Source organism: Haliaeetus albicilla, chromosome 11 (assembly GCF_947461875.1).
Source record: "Haliaeetus albicilla chromosome 11, bHalAlb1.1, whole genome shotgun sequence".
Lineage (NCBI taxonomy): Eukaryota > Metazoa > Chordata > Aves > Accipitriformes > Accipitridae > Haliaeetus > Haliaeetus albicilla.
This window is the reverse complement of record NC_091493.1, coordinates 13,916,916-13,941,434: the sequence shown is the minus strand read 5'-3', so window position 1 is coordinate 13,941,434 and position 24,519 is coordinate 13,916,916. Positions and strand designations below refer to the sequence as shown.

The window sequence follows — 24,519 nt, the reverse complement described above, 5'->3', positions numbered from 1 at the left end:
AACCATATGAGAATTTTAACTTCCATTGTTGTGGAGAAAGGCTTGAAAACCTGCATGCCAGCAGCTGAAAATAGCAAGCAGATCATGTGAACTTAAGACTTGTATACATGCATTTCAAACGTCACGAGCTCTACACAAAATTTATGGCATGCTGAATATCTGGCTCATGATTTGGAAAAAACGGGTTTGGTACTGGGTTTTATATCACTTGAAATTCTGGACCTGTTGCAAGGTTTTGCAGAACTCGTAGATGAATCTGTTGTCTAAACTAGGAATAACTTGGCTGAAGTCTGAGGATTAACCGCAGAATAAATATGTACATTATCAGAACACTAAAACTCATTATTTCCTTTTGGCACCTCTCTTTGTATGCATTGTGTTTTATGGAGAATAACGAGGAATATTAATAACAAAAAGTATTTCTCTGGGTTGAAATAATTGAAAATACCATTCTTTTAAAAAGGGGCGGGGCAGGGGTGTTGTGAGGCACGAGGAGTATTTATACTGTGAACTTAACTTTGTCTTCCTCTTATGTTGATGGTATAGCTCCACCTTCGGGAGAAGTTTTGTGATGCGTTTAATCCAAAGTGTGGGCTGCTAAGAGCAGAGTCCCGGTACCTTTCCAGCCCTACCTTTCGTTTGCTGCCGCTTTCTTTGAGTCAGGTCTAATGATTGTGTGGTCACATGGCAAATCTCCCAGTAACTGATGACTGAAAATCAGTATTTGGGAGGTTAGTTCATGGTCAGAACAGCAAGCGTGGTCTGATGCACTGAAAGTGGTGGAAGTATGTGGTTTGGGGAAGAAGCTCCCAGGAGCAGTCTGCCATGATAGCCTAAGCATATAAAGAAAATGTATCCTTAGTTTTAGGTCAACTTCGTTCTAGTATTGGCATGAAAAGATGATGTGCTGTAACCTGTGACTATTCCCATGAGCTCCTGAGTGGCCTGTTGCTGGGGTGACACACACTGCTGCTATCTCCCCTGCTAGTGCTAAGGTTCAAGGGGCTGCACTGCATGCCATTTTGGAGAGCCAAAGTAGCTGAAATTGGTAGTATAGGATGAGGCTAGTTCACCATGCAGCCATGTGTCCTCTCGTGCGTGTGCAAGAGAGCAGGCAGGAGAAGGCAGAGCCATGGGAGACAGGAACCTCTGAGGGCTGGCAGCCACTGGTGCTTGCATGAGCTGGCAGTGCTTGTGGAGCAGCAGCCATAGCTTTCTGTCCTGCAGGAGAGCAGCTGCCTCCTGGATTTAATTTCCTCAATTGGTGTACCAGAAGTTTTGCCAGGCACGCAGCCTTGCCACATGGTGTGCAGGAACAGGTTAATTTCAGAGTGAAGAAAAGGCTATCTACCATCTAGCTGTGTTTTTTTCTGTACAGTCAAAAGCTCCGTGTGTTGCTAGTGTATTCTGTTGCTAATGTAAAATTCCCAGACTTGTTGATTAGTGAAGCTAGACAGTAGACGGGGTCCAAGTGGCTAACCATGTGAGAAATTCAGTGACTGTAGGCTACTGTTAATTAACCTAGAATCTAGCAACATGGCATAGTGTCTATGTGATAAGTTATATTATCTTCAGCAGCTCAATTAAATCAAGGAGTGAGACACAGAGCAGACATAACTCGGCAAAATAAACAGACAACTTGAGTCAGCCTTCATAATGTGGTGCGACATCACGTAAATAAATGCAATAACTTGTTTAGCATAGTTAAGCAGTTTGCTGCTCAAAAACTTATTTGCATGACATCTCATTTTGAATAGGTTAAGTTGTGGCAAATTAGGCCTGTGCCTTCAGTCTGATGTATTCTGCAGAAAAGAGAGAAACAAATCCTCCACTGGAGATATGTCATTTGTGAATTGAAATTCTACATTTGTTTTGTATAGCAACAAACTGGAACATATGGATTCCATGTTTAAATGAATCACTTTCCATACTATTGCTGTCATGTTAGCATTTCTTGATGTGTGTGTGAGATAGTGTTAACCTTCTGTAATTGCTCTTAATTTTGACTGTTATTCTTCCATTACTAGACTATTCTAAGATACACGAGTGTACATCTGGGTTGCAGTCTTTTATATTTAGAGGAGATAAGGCTGTTGTCCTTGCCATATTTCAATGTGAATAATTGATTTCTGTCTTTAAAATCATATTGAGTCTTTGGTTGCAGGAAGTGGTGTGCACCCACTTTGGTGTGGGTGGGTAGGCTGAAAGTACTCAACTGCACTGTAGTATCTTTAAAAAAGTAAGATCTTTACTACATATGCCGATTTCACTCATAAGGGCCTGAATTCGTATGTGGGATGAAGCTTCTACTTTTGGGCCCATTGCAGAGTTTTATTGCATATCAAGACTTCTTGATCACTGTCTAATTGGAAGGGAGTAACAATTTCAAGAAGTGGCTGTATTTTGAAATGTTTGCACCAAAAATTGCCACATATCAGCTGTTGTGTTAACTCCCCATGTGAATGCTGTTCCCCCCCACCGGGCAACTACACAGCAGCAAACCATGGAACAGGCACAGAGACAGTTGCTGTGAAAGCTAATGAACTGGGGTCCTAGTGTACCTGCATCCTCTGCCCATATGTCCACTCTAATTTACAAAGATGGTGTGTTCTTTAGGTAAATAAAATGTTTAAGCCGGAAGTGGTCATGAGCAGCACGTAGATGTTCATTCCTGTCTTCCCTGGAATCCAGCCCAAATGTCAGCCCAGTCCTCAAGAAGGGCTTTGCTGGTACAATTCACTCTTGCTGGACATAGTAAAGTGGAGAGCCAAAGTCCTTTAGTGTTTTCTCCATCCCCCCACACCAGACTGTTAATTGAAGTGCTACAAAGAACACAAGATTCCTTCCAAGACCAAGAATAAATCACTCCGAGAGACTGTCTCTTCAAAGCACCACCTGGTGATCCCTGCAATAATGATACACTCACATGCATCAAGTATTTCTGTGGTTTCTGTTCCATTCAGGCTAAGGAAATACTAGTTTTTTGGAGTTATAAATGATTATACTGAAAATTTTCTTAGGTTTTTAAATAACAGAAGTTGTCATGTTTCACAAATAGCCTTCTAAAAAGCACATGATACTGAAAGCAATCTGGTAAATAACCGATTCATTCAGTTCATTGGCTTTGTTCATCTCTGCTTCAGATTTTATTAATACAAATCCTCTCCACTTGTTGAAAACACCATTGCTTGCAAGCATGGTGGTGTTAGGTGACCCTTCGCTAGTAGCTTTGAAGATACACTAAGGTGTGTCATAGCCAGATCAGTTTCATTGTCACTTTTTTCTAAACCATCTACTAATGAGGTGATTTTTTTTTCCTTGTTTACATGAAGCACAGTTTCAGACTAGACTCTTCAGACACACGCCTTGCTTTTGTCAAAATGCTGCCAATAATTTCAGTTGAAGAGCCATGAATGGGAAATGCTTCACAACAAAGCTGATGGATGGATCTGGCATAAGCTTTGTTTTGTACTTATGTTCTTGGATCGAGAGCTAAGAAAATATCTTTAATTTCTTTTTCAATTAATATAGTAGATGTAACATTCTTCTCAAGCAGGCTTTTTGTTGTGAGGATGTGAATGACATTGGGGCTTTTTGCCCCGGGTGCAGTGTTTAAGCTGTCAATAAATAAAAAATCACAGTAGGCATTTGGAATGTCTTCTTGCATAACTGAGGGAAGGAATTGCACCTGCCTTCATGGTTTGGTTCATGCTGGATCTTCTCTTTGTTTTCCGCAAAAGTAACCTTGCCTGCTGTAATCTGAAAAAGAAAAATTGGAGGAGAACCTTAATTTAAAACTACTAACAAAGTCAGAAAGCTGTGAGACATATGTCTCAGACAGAACTACGTGTGACATTGCAAGAAGTGTCCCCGGAGGACTAGCTTTTATCTTGTCTCAGAAACTACTCAAATCTACTCCACAAAGATGGAAACCACTGGTATTCTGACTTCTTATGGTTTATTTGGGGCTTTTTAGCCTAAAATGGAATGAATAGAATTGCTTATCTTGCCCAATGAGTTTCTAAACTAGTTTCAGTTGCGTAGTTGCATTTAAGAAGTCAGGATTTCAGCATCTCCTCTGTATTTAAGAAGTGGGTTATGATAGTGTGCCTCAGTGCTCAGGCCCGATGCAGTGAAATAACTTGATGGAAAGTTACAGAACAAACAATTAAGTCATTGAGGTCGCCCCTGCTTTGACACAGGCAAGTAGAAGGAGCCTCTTCTTCCACAGGGAAGTGCAAATTTAATACGTGTTGGACCTTTACTCTAGGAAAGGGGTACTGCTTTTCAGTGGTGTCACGGTAAGTAGAAATTGGCATTATGGGGTGCTAAACTGAAAGTTAAGCGTATGGCTAAGGCCCTGCTGTGGTTTTTATTTGTTAGCCTAAACCTATAAAAATTGTTCTGATTCAAGTATAACGTCTGTTTCTCAATGGGGAAATCCCATTGTAAGTGTTAGTGGAAGATGTCATGTATGTAGCTGGCCAAGTGGCAACACTGGTGAAAATAAATAGTTATCTAGCTCTTATTTAGGGCTTTTCATCAGCAGATCTCAATTCATTTCACAAGGAGGGAAGGATTATTAAAGACTATTTCAAGTACAGAATTGAGTAGTCTTCAGTGAATTTTTCCTTATGTTGTTTCTGTGTGGAAAGGGTTTTGGGTTGTGGGTTTTTTTTCCCTACTGAGAGATCCGTGACCTGTGTCCTACGTGTGCAGTATGTGTTCAGTATGGTGCAAATTGTTCACCAACTTACGTGCCTTTCTTGCCTTCTGGAAATTGTATATTTGATAGTAGCAGAGCTTACATGTGCTATTGTAGAGGAGCTTGAACCAACTTCTGTTTCCCCTGCAGATGAAAGTGGCGTGAAGAAGGAGCATTATACACTGAGAGATTTGGTGTCAGGCAATCACTTCTCTGGAGGATTAAATGAAGCCTTCAAAAAGGCATCCTTTTCCCTTTTACTTACAAGATTCATAACCGAAACTGCTGGCTTTGTTCATGGGACATTTTTTTTTTACAAGAAGCCTTAAAATATGGCCTCTTGCATCTATTTACTTGGATTCTTCTCTCTAATTTGTATATGCAATAGTTTGACTCCTCCAACAATTAAATGATGAGCTGGCAAAAAAATGTTGTTCTGAAATGCAGCCTAGGTAAAGCTATCAAACTGGATGGTAGCATGAGCTATAGTCTGTGTTTGTAGAGCAGAGGAAGAAAACTGCATTGCACAATGTCTGCTTTTTCAAATTCTGCTATTGTTCTAAAAATCCGTGCCCCACGTGTCAGTCATCTCTTGTTAAAACAAGGTCTCTGACCAAAAGCCTTTATTGCATAAGAATTACAGTAACATCATCCAAAAGCTCACAGACTGGGAACTCCTCAAAACCTGGCGTGGGAGGATTTTTTTTTTCCTTCGCTTGTCATAAAGTTAGTATATGGGGCTTCTCGGGCATGAGGGGACGAGGAAAAAAAAAATGGGTTGTGAACATTATTGTTAATCCAGATGCTTAGAAATGAGCAGTCATGTTTTCCCAAAATATCTAACTGATTCAAAAATAATGATGTATTTTTAAAATGATGCCTTTGGGTTTTGTGCCTTCCAGATAAAATGCTCATCTCATTTTCATGTTTTTCTCAGCAATCCCAAGAATTACAAAACTACTATTTAAAAAGATACCAGCAATTCCTAAATAGATTCTTTTCTTCTTGTTTCTGGAGTTTTCACTGAAACATCTAGCATCACCAGAATCGGAGCATTTAGTAGCAATATTATTCATGTAAATTGAATTCCTTCTTTCCTGTGCCCTCCCTCTGCTCCTGCTAAAATGTTGGAATACTTTAGCAATGTAGCACAGTAAGGGATGACAGTGTGAATAATAGTATCAGGTAAGTTTACTAAATGCCTCTAAAAACAGGACTACAGGTTGTTCAGTACAAAGTCAGAGATGAATGTAACAGTTAAAAAATTGCATTGCCCATGCAAATTTCAAAACAAAACCAGATTTTTTTTTTCTCACAATTGTGCCAGCCTCTTCAGGAGAGGTAGGATTCCACACTGAAATTTCTGCGTGCTTTCTGTGCATGTGAAAACATTTTTTGGTCATGGCAGTATCTCACCACACTTCAGTCAAGAAATAATCCTCCATTTTTCATCATCCCAAAGTTGATCACCAAAATTGCTCATGTTGATACATCATGATGAACAGAAACCAAAACTTGTAGAAAGGATCAGTATAGTAAGTGTGCTTTGCTCTGTCACTGGTATTTTCTGAGACTGTCCTGTTTGCCTCCTGGCTGGCAGGCAAAGATTAAAATCTTGATTGTTGGAAGGCATGGCTGTGCTGGCATGTCCCGACAATGGGGCATAAGCCCAAGGCAAAGACTTTGAACATAAGACTGAAATTTCCCTCAATTTGGGCTCAGACAGTTTTGATTGCCAAGTAGAATCCATTATAGTTTGCAGGTGGGAGAGATAATGTTATGGAGGAAGGAATTCAGGGGAGCTCTGGTATTGCAGCTACAGTGCGCCTCTAACTAATGAGTTCGTATTAGGAAATTAGAAAATCTGCATAAGTATTAATAAGAATGAAGTAGGATTTTCTGTGTTCACTGTACAATTTAAGGTCTTATTCCAAATTATATGCTGTTCCTAGTTTCCAAACTTTTCATTAATGTGATGTAGAAAAGACTATGTCAGCCCTTGTGTATGTTATTTACCATTTTGCTTTGTCTCCCCTTTCCAGCACTTACAGAACCCTGCAAACTTCCATAATGCAGCAACAGAGCTCCTGGACTGGTGCGGAGACCCCAGAGCCTTCCAGAGACCGTTTGAGCAGAGCCTGATGGGTTGTTTGACGGTATGTCCGCTCCCTCTGTGGTGGTGGTTCCTATCCTCTGTTTTATACTGTACGCAGTCTGTCGTGGCCAAGGGAACTTGATTTTCAGAATCTGCATTTTGTGGTGGGTTTTTTTCCATTTTATCTTAAACAGGTGAAGCCAGATCCTGACAACTGTTTATGTGACTCCATTACTTAACAGGAAGCAAGATGCAGTGACAAGAAGTTAAATCATAAAAGGGAAAAACATTTATAGTTAGATTACTTACAAATGCACAGGCTATGTTACTTGATATGCACATACAATATTTATTTTCATGGTTTGAAATTGCTAAGCGAGCTGTGTTCTTACAGAATTAACGGACTTTTCAGCCATTTGTTTTCCTTTGCTCATTTTTGGTGGGACTGGAGGACTACTTGTCTTCTATACTAAGTATGGTGTATTTCAGCTAAACAGTGTTTCTGACCTACCTGTTAGGCTTACTTTGTTACATATATTCACTGCAGGTCTAATCCTGACATGCTAATTCCAACAGTTTTATTGACTTCAGTGCTTTTCTTTCCATTCACTCTATATTAAAGACCACTGCAGTTCCTAAAGCAACTTCATTATAATGCGTTGAAAATATATTTTAGTGTGTACACAACAGCATTTTTTGTTTTGAAAGTTTTATTTCCCATGCACCCAGTAGCAGGATCCAGTCCAAAATTGTTACATGGAGTCTAGACTCTAGAATAATTAAATTCTGACTGGAGTAGGAGTGTTCAAAAGCTTCACTGCAATTTGCAGAACAAGTTGGTATAAATAGTGACAAAGGAGATAGAAATTCTAAAATTACTACTGAAGAGAGCATCATTGTATTTGTTGGGGGGCAGAAATGCATGGGTTACTTTCATGCACTATATAGCTGATATATATAAAACAGAGACTAAGACTGAGGTTTAGTTGCCAGAAATCCAAATGTTAAGGAATGGCTCCATCTTAATGTGCTCAAGTGTATAGCATCCCTCAGATTTCTGTGTCAAAAAGTTAGAATAAATCCAATGTTACAAGGAGGTGTATATCATTCTTCCAATCAGAAAAAAAAATTAAAGAAAGTTAGAAATGTTAGTAGAGTCCAAAGATAAGATATCTAACAATTCTGTTTGAAGTAAAAGTTATATATAAGCTTAATTGTGGGGAAAATGTACATAGGATCTGATGTGACCATAAATATATTTTATTTATAGTTTTTTAAAACGTTGGTAGCGTTTTCAGGTTAGCATTTGGGAAAGGAAACATTCAGCTCAAGTATACCTCAGCAGCCTGTGCATAGTATTTCTCTGCAGACCTCTGCTAGAACATTGTAAATCTGCCCTGCGACTTCCTTGCTGTTTAAATTTTTTCTTTCTATGGAAGCATATCTGCAGCCCTGCCCAAGTGCAGGGTCAAAATAAGGTCTGATGACTAGTGATTCACTGTCTTCACAGAACGTAGGGAAAGCGAGAAGGAAATGCTCGATGAAAAATAGTGAGGTAAAACACACAACACCTGGTTATCAGAGTTTCTTGGAATGAAAATACTATCTTCTGACACGAAAGAAAGAAAAAAATCCTTATTATCTAAGTACTGTTAGGATTTGAACAGCATGTGTTGCTTTGCTTCATACTCCTCCCTGGAACTGGAACAGGGTGGCATGAAATCCCCCTTTCCCAAGCTTGTTAGGGGAGAGCACTATCTGCAGTGCAGGGCTGACTGGCAGCAGCATCTTTATCACATGTTGTAATCTCGTTATATTCCTAACAAGTAAAAAACACAGGAACTTAACCAGTTGGCTTGTTTTGTGTTAGATAAATACACAGGATTTGCAGAAGGCATATAAACTGCAATGAATGTGTTTCTTGTTCCTAATTTTAAAATCTCTCTAAGGAAGGTATTCTTTAACTTCTCACTATGTACATCCCTCTTCCTGCTTTCCATTAAACAGGCTTAACTACATGGCTATAACCCAAGAGGTTGATACTTCCTGTATCTTCCTAATACGTAGCAGTACGGTGCGCAAGGTCTCCCCCCCCCCGCCTTACATAAATTCTTCCCATCTGAGCTTGCTTGTATATAACTTATTTCTAAATAATATTTTCTTCGAAAGTTAGCAAAGGTGGATGTTGAGGCTTGTTGTCCTCTTACAGGAAAATGTGATTATCTACCTTTATTGAACAAACGTGGTAGAACTTCAGTCTGTTTCCAAGGGAATTATTCAGAAAGTTGCAAATAAGTGAAAGGCAGCTGAAACACTGGAATATCATGAGTAAATTTTACATTAGCTAGCCTAGCTGCATGTTCTGTGTACTATCAGGAGCTAATTTTTCTTAATGCTGACAAAGTTTATCAATGTTCTTTGTGGCAATTATGCTAAAAAGAAGATGAAAAATCAGTATGAAAGTCTGTTCAACCACTAAAACAGGATTATTGTTTTATTTTGCCAGTCTTTAAAATGACCCTCAAAAACAAATTCCCCTAAAATTTCCATATTTTTTTATATGCTTTTTAAAGAAAATAGTCTCTACCATCATTACATTTGAGCTGTGTCAATTCCTAAAGGCAAGTGCATTTAATCCAGAAATTCTACAAATATTAAAAATGCTTTCTTATAAGGGTTGTCCTCTGTAGTGTACAGAAGATTTTTTCTTTTATGACATTCTGTTCTGTTAACTCTCTGACCAGGGAAAAAGTGGTATACTAAACTGTTCTGGAGAACCATCAAGGCATAGGAAACCATCATATCCTACTAGTGGATAATATGGTATATACTAATCCAAATGGAAACATATTAATATGTCATGACTGCAGAAGGGCAAGCTCTCTCAGGAATGGGCAAACCATCCATTTGTACACTGCAAAGTTTAAATGCATCAGGTGTAATGATAGAGCATCAAAACAGATCTGTTGTATTATGAATAGCCAGTTTAATGGTGCCTGTGGTATAACAGATTCTTTGCATCATTTAAGTCTTATCTATAATATTTTTGCAAAAAATTAACCAGTTAGATGTAGTCCTATTAATAAAATGGAAAAAAAAAAAAGTTCAAAATCTTGAAATTGTGCTTTAATATTAAGAAGTGGTTCTTAGAAAGTAGTTCTGTTTATCCTACACACCGTCTTCATGTCCGCACTGTCAGTAATATCTGGTTCACTTTATAACACCAGTGTATTTTTATTCCTATTGCCGGTCTAACAGACCCTGAATGGATGCAGAAGAATGGTCTTAGAAATAGTCTGCTTGGGCATCAGCAGAAAAGCTTCCAGCTTCACTTACAGAATCACTGGTTTTGATAATAATATATAGAATAGGCTGTTACAGAAGGTTTTCTGTGCTTAAATTGTAATGCCAGCACTTACGAAAATCTTAATGACTTGAAAATTTCATAAGTTAGGTAGACAGCATGTGTTGAACATCAACATGTTTCTAGTGTTCATTTTTCCTCGGTGATATTTTTCTCTTTTAGAAATGTGTACAGTATACACACTGGCTATTAGCAGTAGTTAATAATTTTATGTATCAGCAGTACTTGTTGATATTGTTGATATCAAGTATAACTTGATATTACTGGAGTTACATTTGCTACTGTGGGCTCCAGTGGCATTGTATGCAGGAAAATAGGAATGGTTTTCTTATCTCAAGAACAAAGTCAGGATTTGGTACAACAGCTGAAAATTTACCAGAGAGGTGTCTAATAAGGCATGTAAACTGGCTTTGTTTAGCTAGTTAAATACTTTGTATTTGTTATATAGGATCCTTTAAATTATTGCTCTTTTAGAGGTGAAATAACTTCTGTTATGATAAAGAACTTAGGCTAATGCTGTCAAGGACTATGAATAAAACTGGAATGTTTCTGTGCAGTGCAAACAGTTGAAGAGAAAAAGCTTAGGGTACATGGGGAAACCTATGGCTTGTGCTATGAAAAGAAAGTATATTTTCATGAACTAGGCCCCAAAAGCTGTGCCCTTTCTGGCAAAAATTTGTGTGACTACATGGTATGTTCAAACAGTTCTGGCAGACACTTGTTCTAGAGCTCACCTTTTTGTGTAACCCATTACAGAAAATCACCGAAGTGAGTGGGTCATACAAGTTTATAAAGAAAATGCATTTCAACAGAGAAATAAAAAGTCAAGGAGGGAGTGGTAAACTTTGAATCTGTTTTCTTGCTTGCAAGCTACAGGCTACAGAAAGGTTCCCTTAAACAGCTTTGATGGAAGTCACGCAAACAAATTATCATCTTTCTCAGAGACAATAAACTCTCTTCTAACTTGCCAAGGAAAGCTGGGTGTTATTTTTCAACAGTAGTTATTTTCAAATCAGATAGAACTGTATGTAGGCCAGAAACTGAATTATAATTGAAATCAATGATTCTATAAATTATTGAAATTGCAATGGATATGGTGTTCTTTGGTATGTAACATTACTTCTTGCATAGTGTTATGGGGAGCTGATTAAAATAACTTCCACTTTCCACAAACCAGATGTAGCTATGTTTTTATTATGATTGAAACAATTTCTGATTCTAGCATTCATAGTTTATAAAGCACTTTGGGATAAGATTATGTTATGGTAAGGCTAATAGTCTTGATAAGTTTAAGAACATCATTCTCTAAAATTGTACTGTATATAGCATTACCTTACCGTCTTCTGAAAGAAACAGCTTCGGTTACTACACAGCAGTTAAAAAAAAAAAAAACAAAAACAAACTAGTTTGGTTGGACAATGTTGTCTCACTCTTTTCTGCCTTTTCTCAGATCCACTTTAGTCTCATCCCATAGGTCTGTTCTTGCCAAGCAGTTTCACATGTAAATGATCTTACAGAGGCATTGGCTATCTTTTGTGTTGGCGCTGCAGCAAAAATGGAAACGAGGGGACAGCTGAGAGCAAAATGGACAGATTCACAGACTTGTCTTCAGCGAAGGATGGTAAAGGCACTGCTTTGTTCTCTTACTGTGCTTCAGCATTACAAGGTGCCAAGTTCATCTTCAGGGCTCTTCAGTGTGTCCAAAAGAGAAATAAGGGGTGAGAGAAGCACAGCTGTGTACAGTTACTCTGTAACTGTACCTAGAGGCTTAGTCTAAGAAATTAAAATCCACCACCACAATGGTTTTGGCCAGTAAGATGAATTCAGGTAAGCAGGATGTGCTTACCTGAACTGACTATTGGCCAAAGCATTGAATGTAACAGAGCTTCTCCAGTGAAAACTGAGGTCTCTCACCACCATGGTTAGGGCCTGGGTCTCTCTTTCCATGCAAAAGATGGCACTTCCTACCCCAGTTTGTCCACAAAAAGCTATGCTGAAATAGTCATTAAAAATGCGCTCCCCCTACCCCCTGCAGTGTTCTAGATTTCCTCTCCAAATGTTGGGTCTACCTCAGTCATCAGATGTGGGAAACTCACCCACGTTTGTTTAAGAAATGCTTCTCTTTAAAAGAATAACAACACACAAAGCTGTAGTCCTAGTCGTACTCTATCGGAAGATTATGGATTTCATTTAAATCTTTTGTGCTGCTTGTAGCTCTTACTAGATCTGTGTACTGCTGCAATAACAAGCATCTGTGTTAAACCGATGGAAGTATCTGCTTTAGGTTCATGTTTTAGTGATACATGGTACAATAATAGTTTGAATTGCATTCCTCCTTGGAAAATCTTGGAATTGAGACTGTTGAGATTTTTTAGGTAATTTAAGAAAATAAAAGCTGCTCTCAGTTTCATGATACAGAAATCTATTTTAGTTCATCCAATATGTAATGAAAATTATACTCAATTTAAAAAAATATATTTAAAAAAAAAGACAAGAACAGAATCTTTTAATAATATCAAGTTTCCACAACAGGATGCCTCAGACAGCAAAAACAACAGGCGAGCTAATGCTAATGTGTTCACAAGGTATCTGCTGCTACATTGCCTTCATGCCTGGCTGGGTTCATTCTATTTAATGCAGAAAACTATGTAATCAAAAATCAACATGTGACATGCAAAAAATCAAATTTCAAGTCAGGTTAGGATCTGAATGTGAGTAATTACAGATGGAAGAGTTGGTTAAGCTTATCTATACCCAGAAAATGGCCGGATGCAGCTGCCCATTAAGCCCTAGAAATGTTGCATTTTGTCTTTGCATGCAAGACTTCCAGAGCAAAAAGTTCACATGGAAGAAATTCTGCTTCCATCATCCTCTCCATGCATTTGTTAAGCACACAGTTTTATGTGTTTGCAGTGCATCACATCACTCCAGGGCTGTGTACAGGCTGTACCATCAGAGTACAGCCAGCAGGCACAGAACACTCTGCTTCAGAGCAGCTCATAGTGCTACCAAATAACTCAGGATTACTGGCTGTCATATGACCTCATGGTGTCTTAAAGCCCTGTTTTAAACTGAATTTCATTGGTCAAGACATGGGTTATTTTACAGCTTTAAAATATTTGTTTGAGATGTGTTGCTGTCCAAATTAAAATGCTTTTGGAATTTCTTTATCACTTTCTTCATATGATGGCTGTATGTTTCATCCATATCATTGTTCAAAGTCTGCCAGGACTCAGGTGGCAACAGTATTGCAGTGACCCAGTGATCAGCTGGCTTAATTAGATCAAAATCCCTGCATCTTTCCCTCTGGGAGAAAATTTCAGGTGGAGAAGGTTGAGTATAGTGACCTTCTCTTCTATGTTTATGGTTGTTAGAGAAATGCAGAGGAGCGGAAGAGGATGTAAAGGAAGAGATATCCTTATGCTGCATGGTTTACTTCACTGTTGCAGGCAGTGTCAAGAAAAGGAGTGGTTGGCAGGGACACTGGTTTATTTTATTTTGAAAATATGGTCATTATCCACCTAATGGGGTGGGAAATACATTTTAAGAAAACTCTAGTTTGAATGCAAGGGCTCTGTAGACTCTCCTGCATTTGCAGAACCTACTTAATGTCTGTTTTCAAGCATCAAAGGCAAGAAACTAGTTAATGATAATAACTTTACTCACCTGCTTTGATTGTATTGTTGAGGCAGCCATTCTGCAACTGGAATGTAAGAGTCTCATCAGACCAGGACTTCAGATCACAAAGATTTCTTCTTCCTCCCCCCCCCCCTTTTTTTTTCTGTTTGAGGCAGATCACTATTCATGTTGGAAAATTCCTCAATTTGCTTCCTGTTTATCTGATCTTTGTGTGTTACCGAGGGGGAAAAATTACCATCTACATTGCAGAATTCTAATTACAAAATTTCTGCTGTAGTCTTCAAACTGCATTCAGATAATTTCAAGTATGCACAAGTGGCTGAACACAGAGCTGTCTGAACTAGCAATCAGCTGGCATTTTTAGTTTTGAGCAGCCAGCAAATTGAATTGGTAAAATTCATTCTGATGCCAGCAGGGGGGGGTGCTCTTGACTGCTGTTAGTTAAGAGATTCATTGAAAGTACAACATAATGGGAAGGGAGTTTTGTAATAAGCAGTCATATAGCTCTCTTGATTAACAGGCCTGTTAGGTTAAGAGGTACATTGTTCCAGTACTTCGTGGTGTGATGACAAGAAGGGCAGGGAGTGGAGCTTGCCATGGTGTAGCTCCTTAGCCTTGCAAAAGGAGAAAAGAGAAAAAAAAGGGGGGCGGGGGGAAGTATTGCAGTTAAACTCAGCAAAGACAAAAGAAGTTGGTAGCTGAATTTCTCTTTTCATGTTATTAAAACCTCACTCTCATCATTTTCCCCTTGCTGTCAATGACCCTGAGGGTTCAGGCATCTGGAACTCCACAGAGCTGTGTCACAGGCAGCAGATGCAATGTCTCTGTTACGAATGCAATATTTATACAGATTAAAGATTTCAAAGGTTTGAGGTGATCACATTTTCTTATTGGTGGTTAATGTTGCAATAATGTTTGTTTGCAAGTAAGGTATGTGTTCCTTTAAAGACACAGCTTGAAATAGCTGTCAGCACCATATCTAAGTTGAAATAAAAGCTAGGTTTCCTACAAGCATATGTAGGAAATAGGCTAGCTTTTATAAGGTCTAACTGTCTCAACTGTTATTGTAAAATATATTGAAGTGTTGAACCTTGCACTGGCCAAGCACCATTCTCAACTGATAAAGGATGATGATCTCAATTTATGATTGTGGTATTACTGGCAACTATGTCCGTTAGTTTTTTTTAAATGCACTACTTTTCAATGAAATTTTATGGCATGTATGCTTAGGTCAACTAAGATACATGCTTACAGCATTGCAGAATGAAGTCATGGTTGAACACATGGTGCTGCCTGCATGTTGTCTGAATTTTTGCTGGTGTGCTCAACTTGAGTTAGCAGTTAGAGAAAGCCTGAGTATGTTTGCAAGTGGTATCGTATCACTTAGCCATAACATTGAATGGATAATTGAAACTGTGTTGATGCGATCCCATCTGATCAGCACTGTTATCTGAGTAAGATTGAAATCACAGGAGGTTTCAAACTTGGGGGAGTTCCTGGGACAGAGTTCAGTCTGAGCTGGGTGGCTCCAGTCAGCAGCAGGTGTCTGGAATTGCCAAGATTCAGCTTGAGACAGACCTAAGGGAGTGTGGTGTCTACTCTTTTTCCCCAAGCTGGGATGTTGTATAGGTTCTGTCTGGTCTATTATAAATTCCTTACCCCCCAAACTCCAGGGATTGATAGGTAGCCTGCTGCAGTGCTTGATGATCTTTAATACCTGGAACATTTTCCCAGTACTTATCCATAGTCAGTTGTACACTGAGCAGACGAATTCTGCTGTGTTACTAATTCTCTATTTGACCATTTGATTTTTCTTTCCCATCTCTAGTATTTTATATGCGTCTTTGTCCTGTTTTTTAAACATTTTTCCAGTTTATAAAGATTATTTTAAACTCTTATCCTGTCCTCTCCAGTGTTCGCAGACTCTTCTGCCTGTTATCATCTAGAAGTTTTGCAATTTACTCTGTTTCATTGTCCAAGTCATGACTGAATACGTGGAAATGACCTGTATCCAGCACAAGTTATGATTTGACCGAGGACTATTAATTAATAATCTGAGTAAAATTTATACTACTGTCATCTGGGCTATGTTTCTCTGTTTATGACAGTGTCATATAGGGCAATATCAAAAGGCATATTAGACTTAAGGTATGTTACGTCCACTATCTTCCTTACAAGGCTAGTTTACTCATCAAAGAAGAAAACTGCACTGTGCTGATGAATTCATGATGATGTTCTGTATTACTCACCTAATACTTGTTTAGTAGTTTGTTTTGTTGTTTGAGTACCCGTAACTTCTGAGATTCACCTTTTTACCATCTTAAAACCAGAGATTTGATGTGCCTCCAAGGTGTCTGTCTTGAATGAATTCCTGAAGATAATCATTAGCTGTTGCAAGGTTTGTCCGGATGGTTCCTCTGAGGCACTCTAAGGTAAATTTCATCAGGGTCTGCTGACTTGAATATATTAAACTTACCAAATGTCTTGTAGTTAGTTCTTTGCGTTTTCTGGATCATATTCCTATGATGCATTTGTCGTCTTGTTTCTGAGAAATCTCAGTGTTTATTTAAAAGGCCAGGAGGTCCCTTGCATACAGGTTCACTGGATGAAAGCCTTCCAAGTACCAAGTGAGCAATGTCTGACCTCAGTTATAGGCAACCTGAAACAGGGTCTTTGGAGGATATATATGATCTATTCTTTTTGAAATAAAAGTAAGTCTTTAGCTGTTGCAGTTGAAAGAAAAACTTTAAACTTTAAATACAGTTAATGCAAAAATTCATAAGCCTATGAAGAAACTGGAAATAAAAAGTGAACTGCCCTAGTTGTGTTGACCAAGGGGGTTGCTGAGGAGTGGTGTACAAAAGCCAAGGGTTGGGGGAGAAGGGCCCAGAGAAATCCCTCTTGAGCACAATTCGACCAGTTTGTTTTACAGAGCCTATTTCTGCATTTAGCAGAGTACATAGAAGAAAAATTTAGGTGGAAAATGACTCTTGGCAAAATGGAAATTTTATTAGAAATGTCTGTTTTCTATTAAGTAGCTGAGGGCTTTGTTGTTCTTTTGAGAGGAAGAAGGGGTTTTTGTGCAGTTTGTCGGTGGAAGCACTTTCTTTCAGATTTATATTATTTTTTTTTTTAAGCTAAAATGAATTTGCAGTTTGTTTTCCCTCACATTTTTCATGAAAAACTTGAGCAATAAGTAATAGTTTGACTGGCTGATTTCTCTAGACTCGCAAGTTCAGATTCTGCCTTCTCATGCTTAGTCTTCTGCTTGCAGTGCTTGCTAATGTATAGCTTCACTTGCTTCAAGGTAGGCTTTAGCAGGACGATGCGATGGCCATCGGGGTGCAGTCAGCATTGGGGCTGCGCACCCTGGCATCTGGAAGCTCTGTTTTTGGCCATGGTGAGGTACGGAGCAGCGCTTTCTCTGGCAGAGGAGATTAAGAAAAGGAAACTGATGTCAAATGAGAGTGTAACACGTTAAGCCTCAGCCTGTTGTTAGGACTCAGACTGACCCAGACTTTGCAGTCTATTCAGTGAAGACATGGCAATCATAGATTGGCTTTCATGAGCTCAGGGTTTTACAATTCTCCATATTTCCTGAGTTACCTTGTAGAATTTTTTCCGTAATTAGCAAAATGTCAGTTGAGAGTAGTGATTTGGCCTCTGGCCAGCAGGGTCTCAGTATTTGTAGCTTCATGTTTTAAAATGAACCAAGCATATAAGCAGACAATGCTTTTCTTAATTTGCCATGTGCTCACTGATGAGCAGGTAGATCTGCCTTCTGTTCCTGTCCAGTTACAAAATAAATAGTTCAATGATGATGTGCTTTTTCAAAACAGAAAGTGGGAGGGCCCTTTCTCCTTTATTTTACAGACCTGATTAGCACTCTGAAATGTGTTCCTCTGTGATGGTACAGTAGATGATGCCTAAAGGAGTTTAAATAATGTTTACACATTAATGAGACATAGCCCTCAGGAGCCTTTAACAAGATGTTTTTTTTAGAGGAGCTTTCTGTCTACTTCCTGCTGATCCCTTCCCTAATGTCTGCCTGTCAGTGGCTGAAGTATGGTGATACTGGAAGTAGGAAAGGGGAACAGTGTGCTTTCCAAGTGTGTAAGTGTCTTCCAGATCTCATAGCAGCCCACCAGTCTTCACTCCTATTGCATGAAATATGAGATATCTTGTTGTTCTCCTGTTGTTCTTTAGCTTGTGGTTTTTTTTATTTCATCTAATTTTTGCAAGTTTGGACCCAGAGTCTTACCCAAGATATTAAAAACAATCAGACTTTTAAGTGTAAAGGGTTACAGGCTGATCTACCAAGCTGGAAATGTTTTTTGATTTATCAAAAATAATTGCATTCTTTCTCACAAATTTTTTCTTTCCTATCTAAAACTTACAATTGTAACTGTAAAGAGAAACAGGAGATAAAACAATAGGTGTGTTCTAGGGTTGTGTATTATTGCACTGATTATCCCAAATTCTCATTTCATTTCTCTCTACTCAATTTTGAGATTAGGAGGGTTAAAAAAAATTGAGGGAGGGGACACTGCCACCTGATTAAGTCACGTGAATCTGTAATTTCTAAATGAATAGGAATGAACAACAGAAACTATAAAAATCTACCTGGGAACTTTATCCATGCTAATTCTTTCTTAAGAAAGATATTTGGTTCTTAATTGTTAATTACGAAAAGTTGATATTAGAAAAAGTTCAGAATAATAAGATCCATGTAATAGTGTGGAGTAGGTAGGGCAGAATCGTGCATGTGTTTACCATTTGTAGGTTATCACATATGTTGCTTCTTCACTCTGTTCTATACTGTTGCTTTTGTGGGGGGATCAGTCCTGGATGCAGATAATTGCAGTGTCATTAATTTAGAAAGAAGCTTTCAGATGGAGATGGGGGTGGGAAAGGATATTTTCTTCTATTGTAAGCTATTTAGGATAGGGGCTTTCTTTTGCTTCGCACAAGGAAATGCTGTTCTGTTTCTTATGGAGTTCCTTGACCATTGTTTCAATGCAAAGCAGTAAGGTTAAGAATAATCTGTTTTATCTATGCCTCTGAGTCTGAAGTCATCCTGTGCCACTAGAAGGCAATATAAAAGCTCTGCTGTGTATAACTTTAGCATAGTTTGCCAGAATGACCACAGTATTGTGTTTATACTATGCAGATTTTCGTGAGGATACATCCTTGGCTGAAAGCTGAGTTGCTGGCCTGGAGAAACGGTTGACTGCTTTGCATCCTTAACCCCAGTCTTTGATTTGCCTAGTTTTGCTAGTCCTAGATCAGTCCAAAAAAAAAAAACCCAAAATCTTCTTTTCCTCTTTAATGTGTTTGGCAAATACTTCTTGCACAGGCCTATTTATCATAAAGCTGTAGTAAATGTGCTTCCCAATACGGTATTGTTGAAATGCAGCAACTGTGACGCTGATCACAGCGTAGGAGAACGCTGCCCATCAGTGAGGAGGAGGACATTTTAACCTAAAGGACCTGGGCACTGCTCTTGGGAACAGGGCCAGGAACTGCATGTGATGCAGAGACAGAGACTTAGGAACTTCTCATCCTGAAGTCTCAAGTACAGTAAAATGTATTCTGTACAATCTTTGCATACATTTCTCTTGCATTATTTCTTCAGCAAAAGCTTTGTCTCTCCAACTTTCTTGGTACTACCAGGCCTTTCTTCTGGCAAGTGGGCAAATAACCAGATCACCGGAAGACTCCTGTGTTCAGTTTGCTGTGCTTGCACTGGAAACTACTGGAGAGCAATGTCCCATACCATGTTTGTACTGTGGCTATCACAGCAGATTCAGTTGCCTAACACTAGTGCTGATAAGCAAGTTAACTTAACTTTGTAAAGAGCTCAAGTAACCCCTAACGAAGCTTTTTCTCTTTTTCCCTTTGCAGGTGGTTAGTCGAGTGGCAGCTCAGCAAGGATTTGACTTGGATCTTGGATACAGGCTACTGGCAGTATGTGCAGCCAACAGGGACAAATTCACTCCAAAATCAGCTGGTAGGAAAAGACTCGTTTTGGTGTATTACTAATTCTTGGATGGTCATATTCTGAATAAATGCTACCTGTGACTGTCTTGCATTCTTTAAAAAAAAACACAAAACAAAACAAAACCCAAAAAAACCCCCAAAAAACAACAACACAAAACCAAACATGTATTTGGTGGCAATAGTGCTGCTGCTTTTAGCATTTCAGTGGCATACTGTTCTGAGGATACATGACTTTGGAAATTTGTAATTTCCCCAACTAGTGCTGTTCACTGCCCTGTTTGATCTTATAGATGAAATGTTACTTCGAGAAGCACGGATGTTCAGTAATTTCATGGTGGGAATGAACACACTCAGGCCCCTCCATCTTGGTAAACCATTGATTTTCTGTCACGTGTCAACCTCTAAATCTTTCACGTTCATTCTGCGCTCCCTGATATATCTGTTGCCAAACTTTTATTCCTTGACTGCGTACGTCTGTGCAAACAAGTACCATGGTTTCTTGTACATCTAGTCATTAGCTTTAGAAATTTGAGCCAAGAGTAGGTGGCAGTGCTATTGGTATAGTATTAAGTAGTCGTTTTTGCCAGTATTTTACGGCAATAATCTGTTGCAGGAGTAGCAATATTTGATTGTGATATATTGCCATTGCTTCTCTGTATAGTAAATGTAGAAAATGCACTTCAGGGTCTTTCTGCTTCCAACATGTTTGATTTAACTGGAGCGTTTAATTCTGGTTCTCCTTTTCTTAGCTGATTAATGTCAACATAATGTGCACTGGCTTGGAAAACAGGCAGATAACTGTTCCATTCCAGACTGAGCACGGGTAACTTTTCTGCTTAGTACCAAACTGGTATGCAGTCCCCATTTTAGAACATCAGAGAAGGTTACCTTCTTTGAAACAGTGATTTGTAGTCAACTGATTGGGTGTTAACATTTCTTTTCATGTTTCTTTTCAGTTTTTATCAGCCCCAAACTTCTTTACTCAGGGCTACCTTTTGTCCTAAGTGCTCTAAGCAGTTCCTCATGCAAAAGTGGCTTTTCAAGGCATGTTCATTGGACTTACTGATTTATTTTTTTATATGGAAAGGGATCATTAATTTTACTAAATGTTGAATAATCTGTCTGATTTTTATCCGGGAAAACTGTGTGAAAGATAAAACATTCAGTTGACCAGGCACAATCTCCCTTTTTTCTGAATTTCTGGTAAGTTTCTCCAGTAGTTAGCTATCATATCTCTTCTTGATTTTTTTTTTTTTTTTTTAATTAAAAAGCTTGTCAGATGAGGATTTCCAGCTATAAGTGCATTAAGTGAGACATTAAAACTTTATTTCCTGTGAAAATACACCTATTAAAAGTAGTTATACGCCCCCCTCTCTTACCAATTCTTCCTGAGGTGTGTTTCTATCAGTGTGTTAGTGAAGGTGAGGTTCTGAATCTTTGGATCTTTTCATGTTACAGACCTTTTCTTTTAGGGCTTGGGTGAGGGAATAGTCTTGAAAACCACTGGTCAGTCATCACGTCCTAGAAAAGACCAGTGTCAGTGTTTGATTTCTACCAGTAATTACTTTTTGGGAATACATGCTTTTTTTCCCCAGCTCATTACTCTAGCAATCTGTACAGATTTCAGTCTTTCCATTGTTAATTGATACAATACTGGGAAAGCTGGTAATGAAATCATGTGCTCTCAGTGTATTCTAAAAACCATCTTAGTCCTTTGCTTTGCTTCTTATTTCCCAGTTGCATATTCAACTAATTTATTTCCAATGATCTTAAATATTTGGTTTCACAACTACTTTAGTTTTACCATGTATACAGTTGTTTCGCCAGTTATTCCAGGGATTTCATCATGCCCATCTACATTGTGTTTTAAAGTGCTCTTACTGTCTGTCTTAAATACTCATATTTTGAGGTATACCATAATGTATTTTGGAAATGTCACATATAGCCCCTACTTCAAGGATGTCACATTCACATATGATCTGTGAGAGCTGACTCAGATCATGGGCAGCTGAATGGGCAACTTGTAATCCCAGCCTGTCAGTCTTTAGAGAGTAATGTTGTTTCAGACTGTTCTGACTTTTTTGAAAGGGTTAATTTCCACATCTGAGTGCATTAACATTTTCTTATTTCTAAAGCAACAGTGGTTCTGCTCCATCATTCAGTTTTTGTAAAAATGTTGAGATTATCCTTTGCTTTTTTTGTATACAGTGTGCATCATTGAAATCTGCCTTTCATGATTTGCTTAAGTTGTTGTCAAGGATGCTTGCATGTTGTTTTGAGTAACTCATTCTTTTTTCCGTTACATCTCTTGAAAGACGCCTTTAACACTTCTTCCAGTCACTTTCCTACAGAAGTCCCCTGATGTAGATATCAAATGGCATTGTTTTTAATGAATAAGCATTTGTTTTTCCCTTTCTCCAAGCTTAATGGGAATTTACAATGGTTTGAATTCATTCCTCCAAGTATGAATTTAATGCTGCCAAAGGGATCACTCTGGAAACATTTTTAATCCATATTGTTCAGTGTCTGACATTCTGAAATGTAAGGAGAAAAAAAACTTTTCTACTTGAAACACATTTGAGTAAGTGAACATTGGGGAAAATTTTTGCACCAAATCCTTTCAAGGGCCATCCCCTATTAGTACCTCTTTACAGTTTAGGACAAGGCTTTTGTTGACCGATGTCCTGCAGGCTGGGATACCTGGAGTGACCTGGCAGGGGTGGCTGGGAGGCTTTGCAGCTCTGCTGTGTGGAGCAGGTGGACCACCCTGGCCTGATGTCCCTCAGGTCTACTGGTCTGCAGAGGGATCTGAACCAGTGCAATTGGTAGTCATGTTCCTGTTCTCTGGCGATTCCCAGCCTCAGCTTGCTCGGGGACCTGTACTGGCAGAAGAGCTTTTGCTGGTACAGCTTGTTTTCTGTTTGACTGGCTTCCTGAGCTGGCTCTCTGCCGTGGGGCCCCGTGGCAGTGCCCAAGGGTCTCGGTTATCCCTGATGGAAGAGAGCTGGAGCCTGAGGCTAGAGGGCAGAGCAGCCAGCTGCCAAACTGGCTCAGCTCTATGGGAAACCCCCACCCCTGGCTCATGCAATTGGCCTTGCACTGTTTCATCCCAGTTGGTTTAAACTGTTTTGGTGGTAGCTCCTTGCTGAGCTGAAGAGGTTGAGGAGCGATTACAGGAGCTGCAGATGGTAGATCAGAATACAGGCTAGCGTGGGGGGAAGCAGGGAGAGATGAGAAGCTGGAGCCAGGTGGTGCAGCAGCCTTCTCAGGTGGCACAGCCTCAGCCGGCTGGAAGGCAGGGAACGGGCCAAGAGCTGTCAGCTCCTTAGCATTTCCCATCGAGGGCTGTTTGGTGTTGCTGAGACAGTGTTCGGTGTCGTGCTTTTTTGTCTCGTTTTACTTGGCCAGTGAGATAGTTAACAATTAGCTAACACAAATTGTTTTGGAGAATGCCTTGAGGGGAGACTCGTGTGGCATGAAAAGTATTAAAAAGTTGTCATGTGTGCTTTTAAATAGTGGTGATGATTTAATGACTGTGCCTTTTGTCTCTGCTTTCTGGTGTTTGTACCTGAAATAATAGCTGTGCCTCCTTTTATTCTTCTAGCCCAGGCTGCTGCATCTGGGCTGCTGCCTCAGCAGGAGGTCAAATACAGCATTTCCCACCCTGAAGACAAATGACAAAGCCTTTAAAAATATACATCTCTCTTTCGGTGACAGCTGCTCCCCAAACCTTCCACGGCAAATTCCTTTGCCTTGTTGTGACACCTGTAGGGAATGGCCCAGCAGGTTAGCTGCCTGGTCATGTGCTTTCAAACTGCAGCAACCTCAGTCGCTCTTAGTGTGTGAGTGCATGGGTGTTTGCATATTCCGTTTTTTCTTCCATAAGCCTGAAGAAGACCTTCTTTCTGAATAGTGCTTGCTTGGACCTTTTCTGAGCATGATACCTGCTGCTTTCGTCCTTCCTGTAGAAGATTTTAAGTGATTTGGTAGCTTTATTTTAAGGTCTGCTGTTCAAGTAAAACAGAGTTCACCTACCAGAGTGTTTCTTTAAAAAAAAAAAAAAAGAAAAAAAGAGGCAGTAATTTTCTGTTCTGAAATTTTTTTTCAAAAATACTTTATTGAGCTACTGAACTTCATTGCTCTTGTAGCTACTTTTGCTTTTGTCAGGAGGCCAAGCTGAGGCCAGACAAGGGGACGACAGGATGAGATCATACAGGGAGCTTTGTCAGAAAAGGACAGTGTTCAATATCTCTGTAAAGAGAGAGAGAGGGAGAAAGGAGCCTGAGGGCAGAACTGTGCAGAAAAGGTACTTCAGCAATCACTGAGAAGCTACAGAAAACAAATGCTGTGATAGCTTGGATGGGCAACTAAGTGTTAGATGTTCGATAGCAGAGATAGCAACCCCTTTTTGATACTGCTTTGTTTTTAGTCCCTTAGGCTCTGCCTGATGTGCTTTTGTTTTTACTTTTCAAGAGCAGTATTACTTAATAATTGTAATTTTATACGAAGCATAAACTAAAACTTTATGATATTTGAGGACTTTGTTTTGTTTATTTCTTTAGCTTTAATCATTGTAATATAACTGTAAAGTAATAAGGGCTGTTTTTAGTGGATATCATACCAAAGCTGTGAATAAATTGGACCGTGTGTTAACAAAGGTATTTGCAGTGAGAATACTGGCAAATGGTGGTGTGAAAACATCACTGGACAAGATAC

At 39.1% G+C, this 24,519-nt stretch overlaps 1 protein-coding gene across 9 annotated transcripts in view; it reads left to right on the top strand.

The window, feature by feature from the left end:
• ZMIZ1 (zinc finger MIZ-type containing 1) overlaps window positions 1-24,519 on the top strand; it is a 361,777-nt gene that overhangs the window by 207,380 nt on the left and 129,878 nt on the right. For all 9 annotated transcript variants that reach the window (XR_011326825.1, XM_069796202.1, XM_069796192.1 and 6 more), the window contains 2 exons: window positions 6,748-6,861; window positions 19,708-19,813. Coding sequence is in view for 8 of the 9 variants with exons in the window: in XM_069796202.1 (XP_069652303.1) it covers window positions 6,748-6,861; window positions 19,708-19,813 (220 nt within the window). In the remaining variant the exon portion in view is untranslated. The remainder of the gene's footprint in view (window positions 1-6,747; window positions 6,862-19,707; window positions 19,814-24,519) is intronic.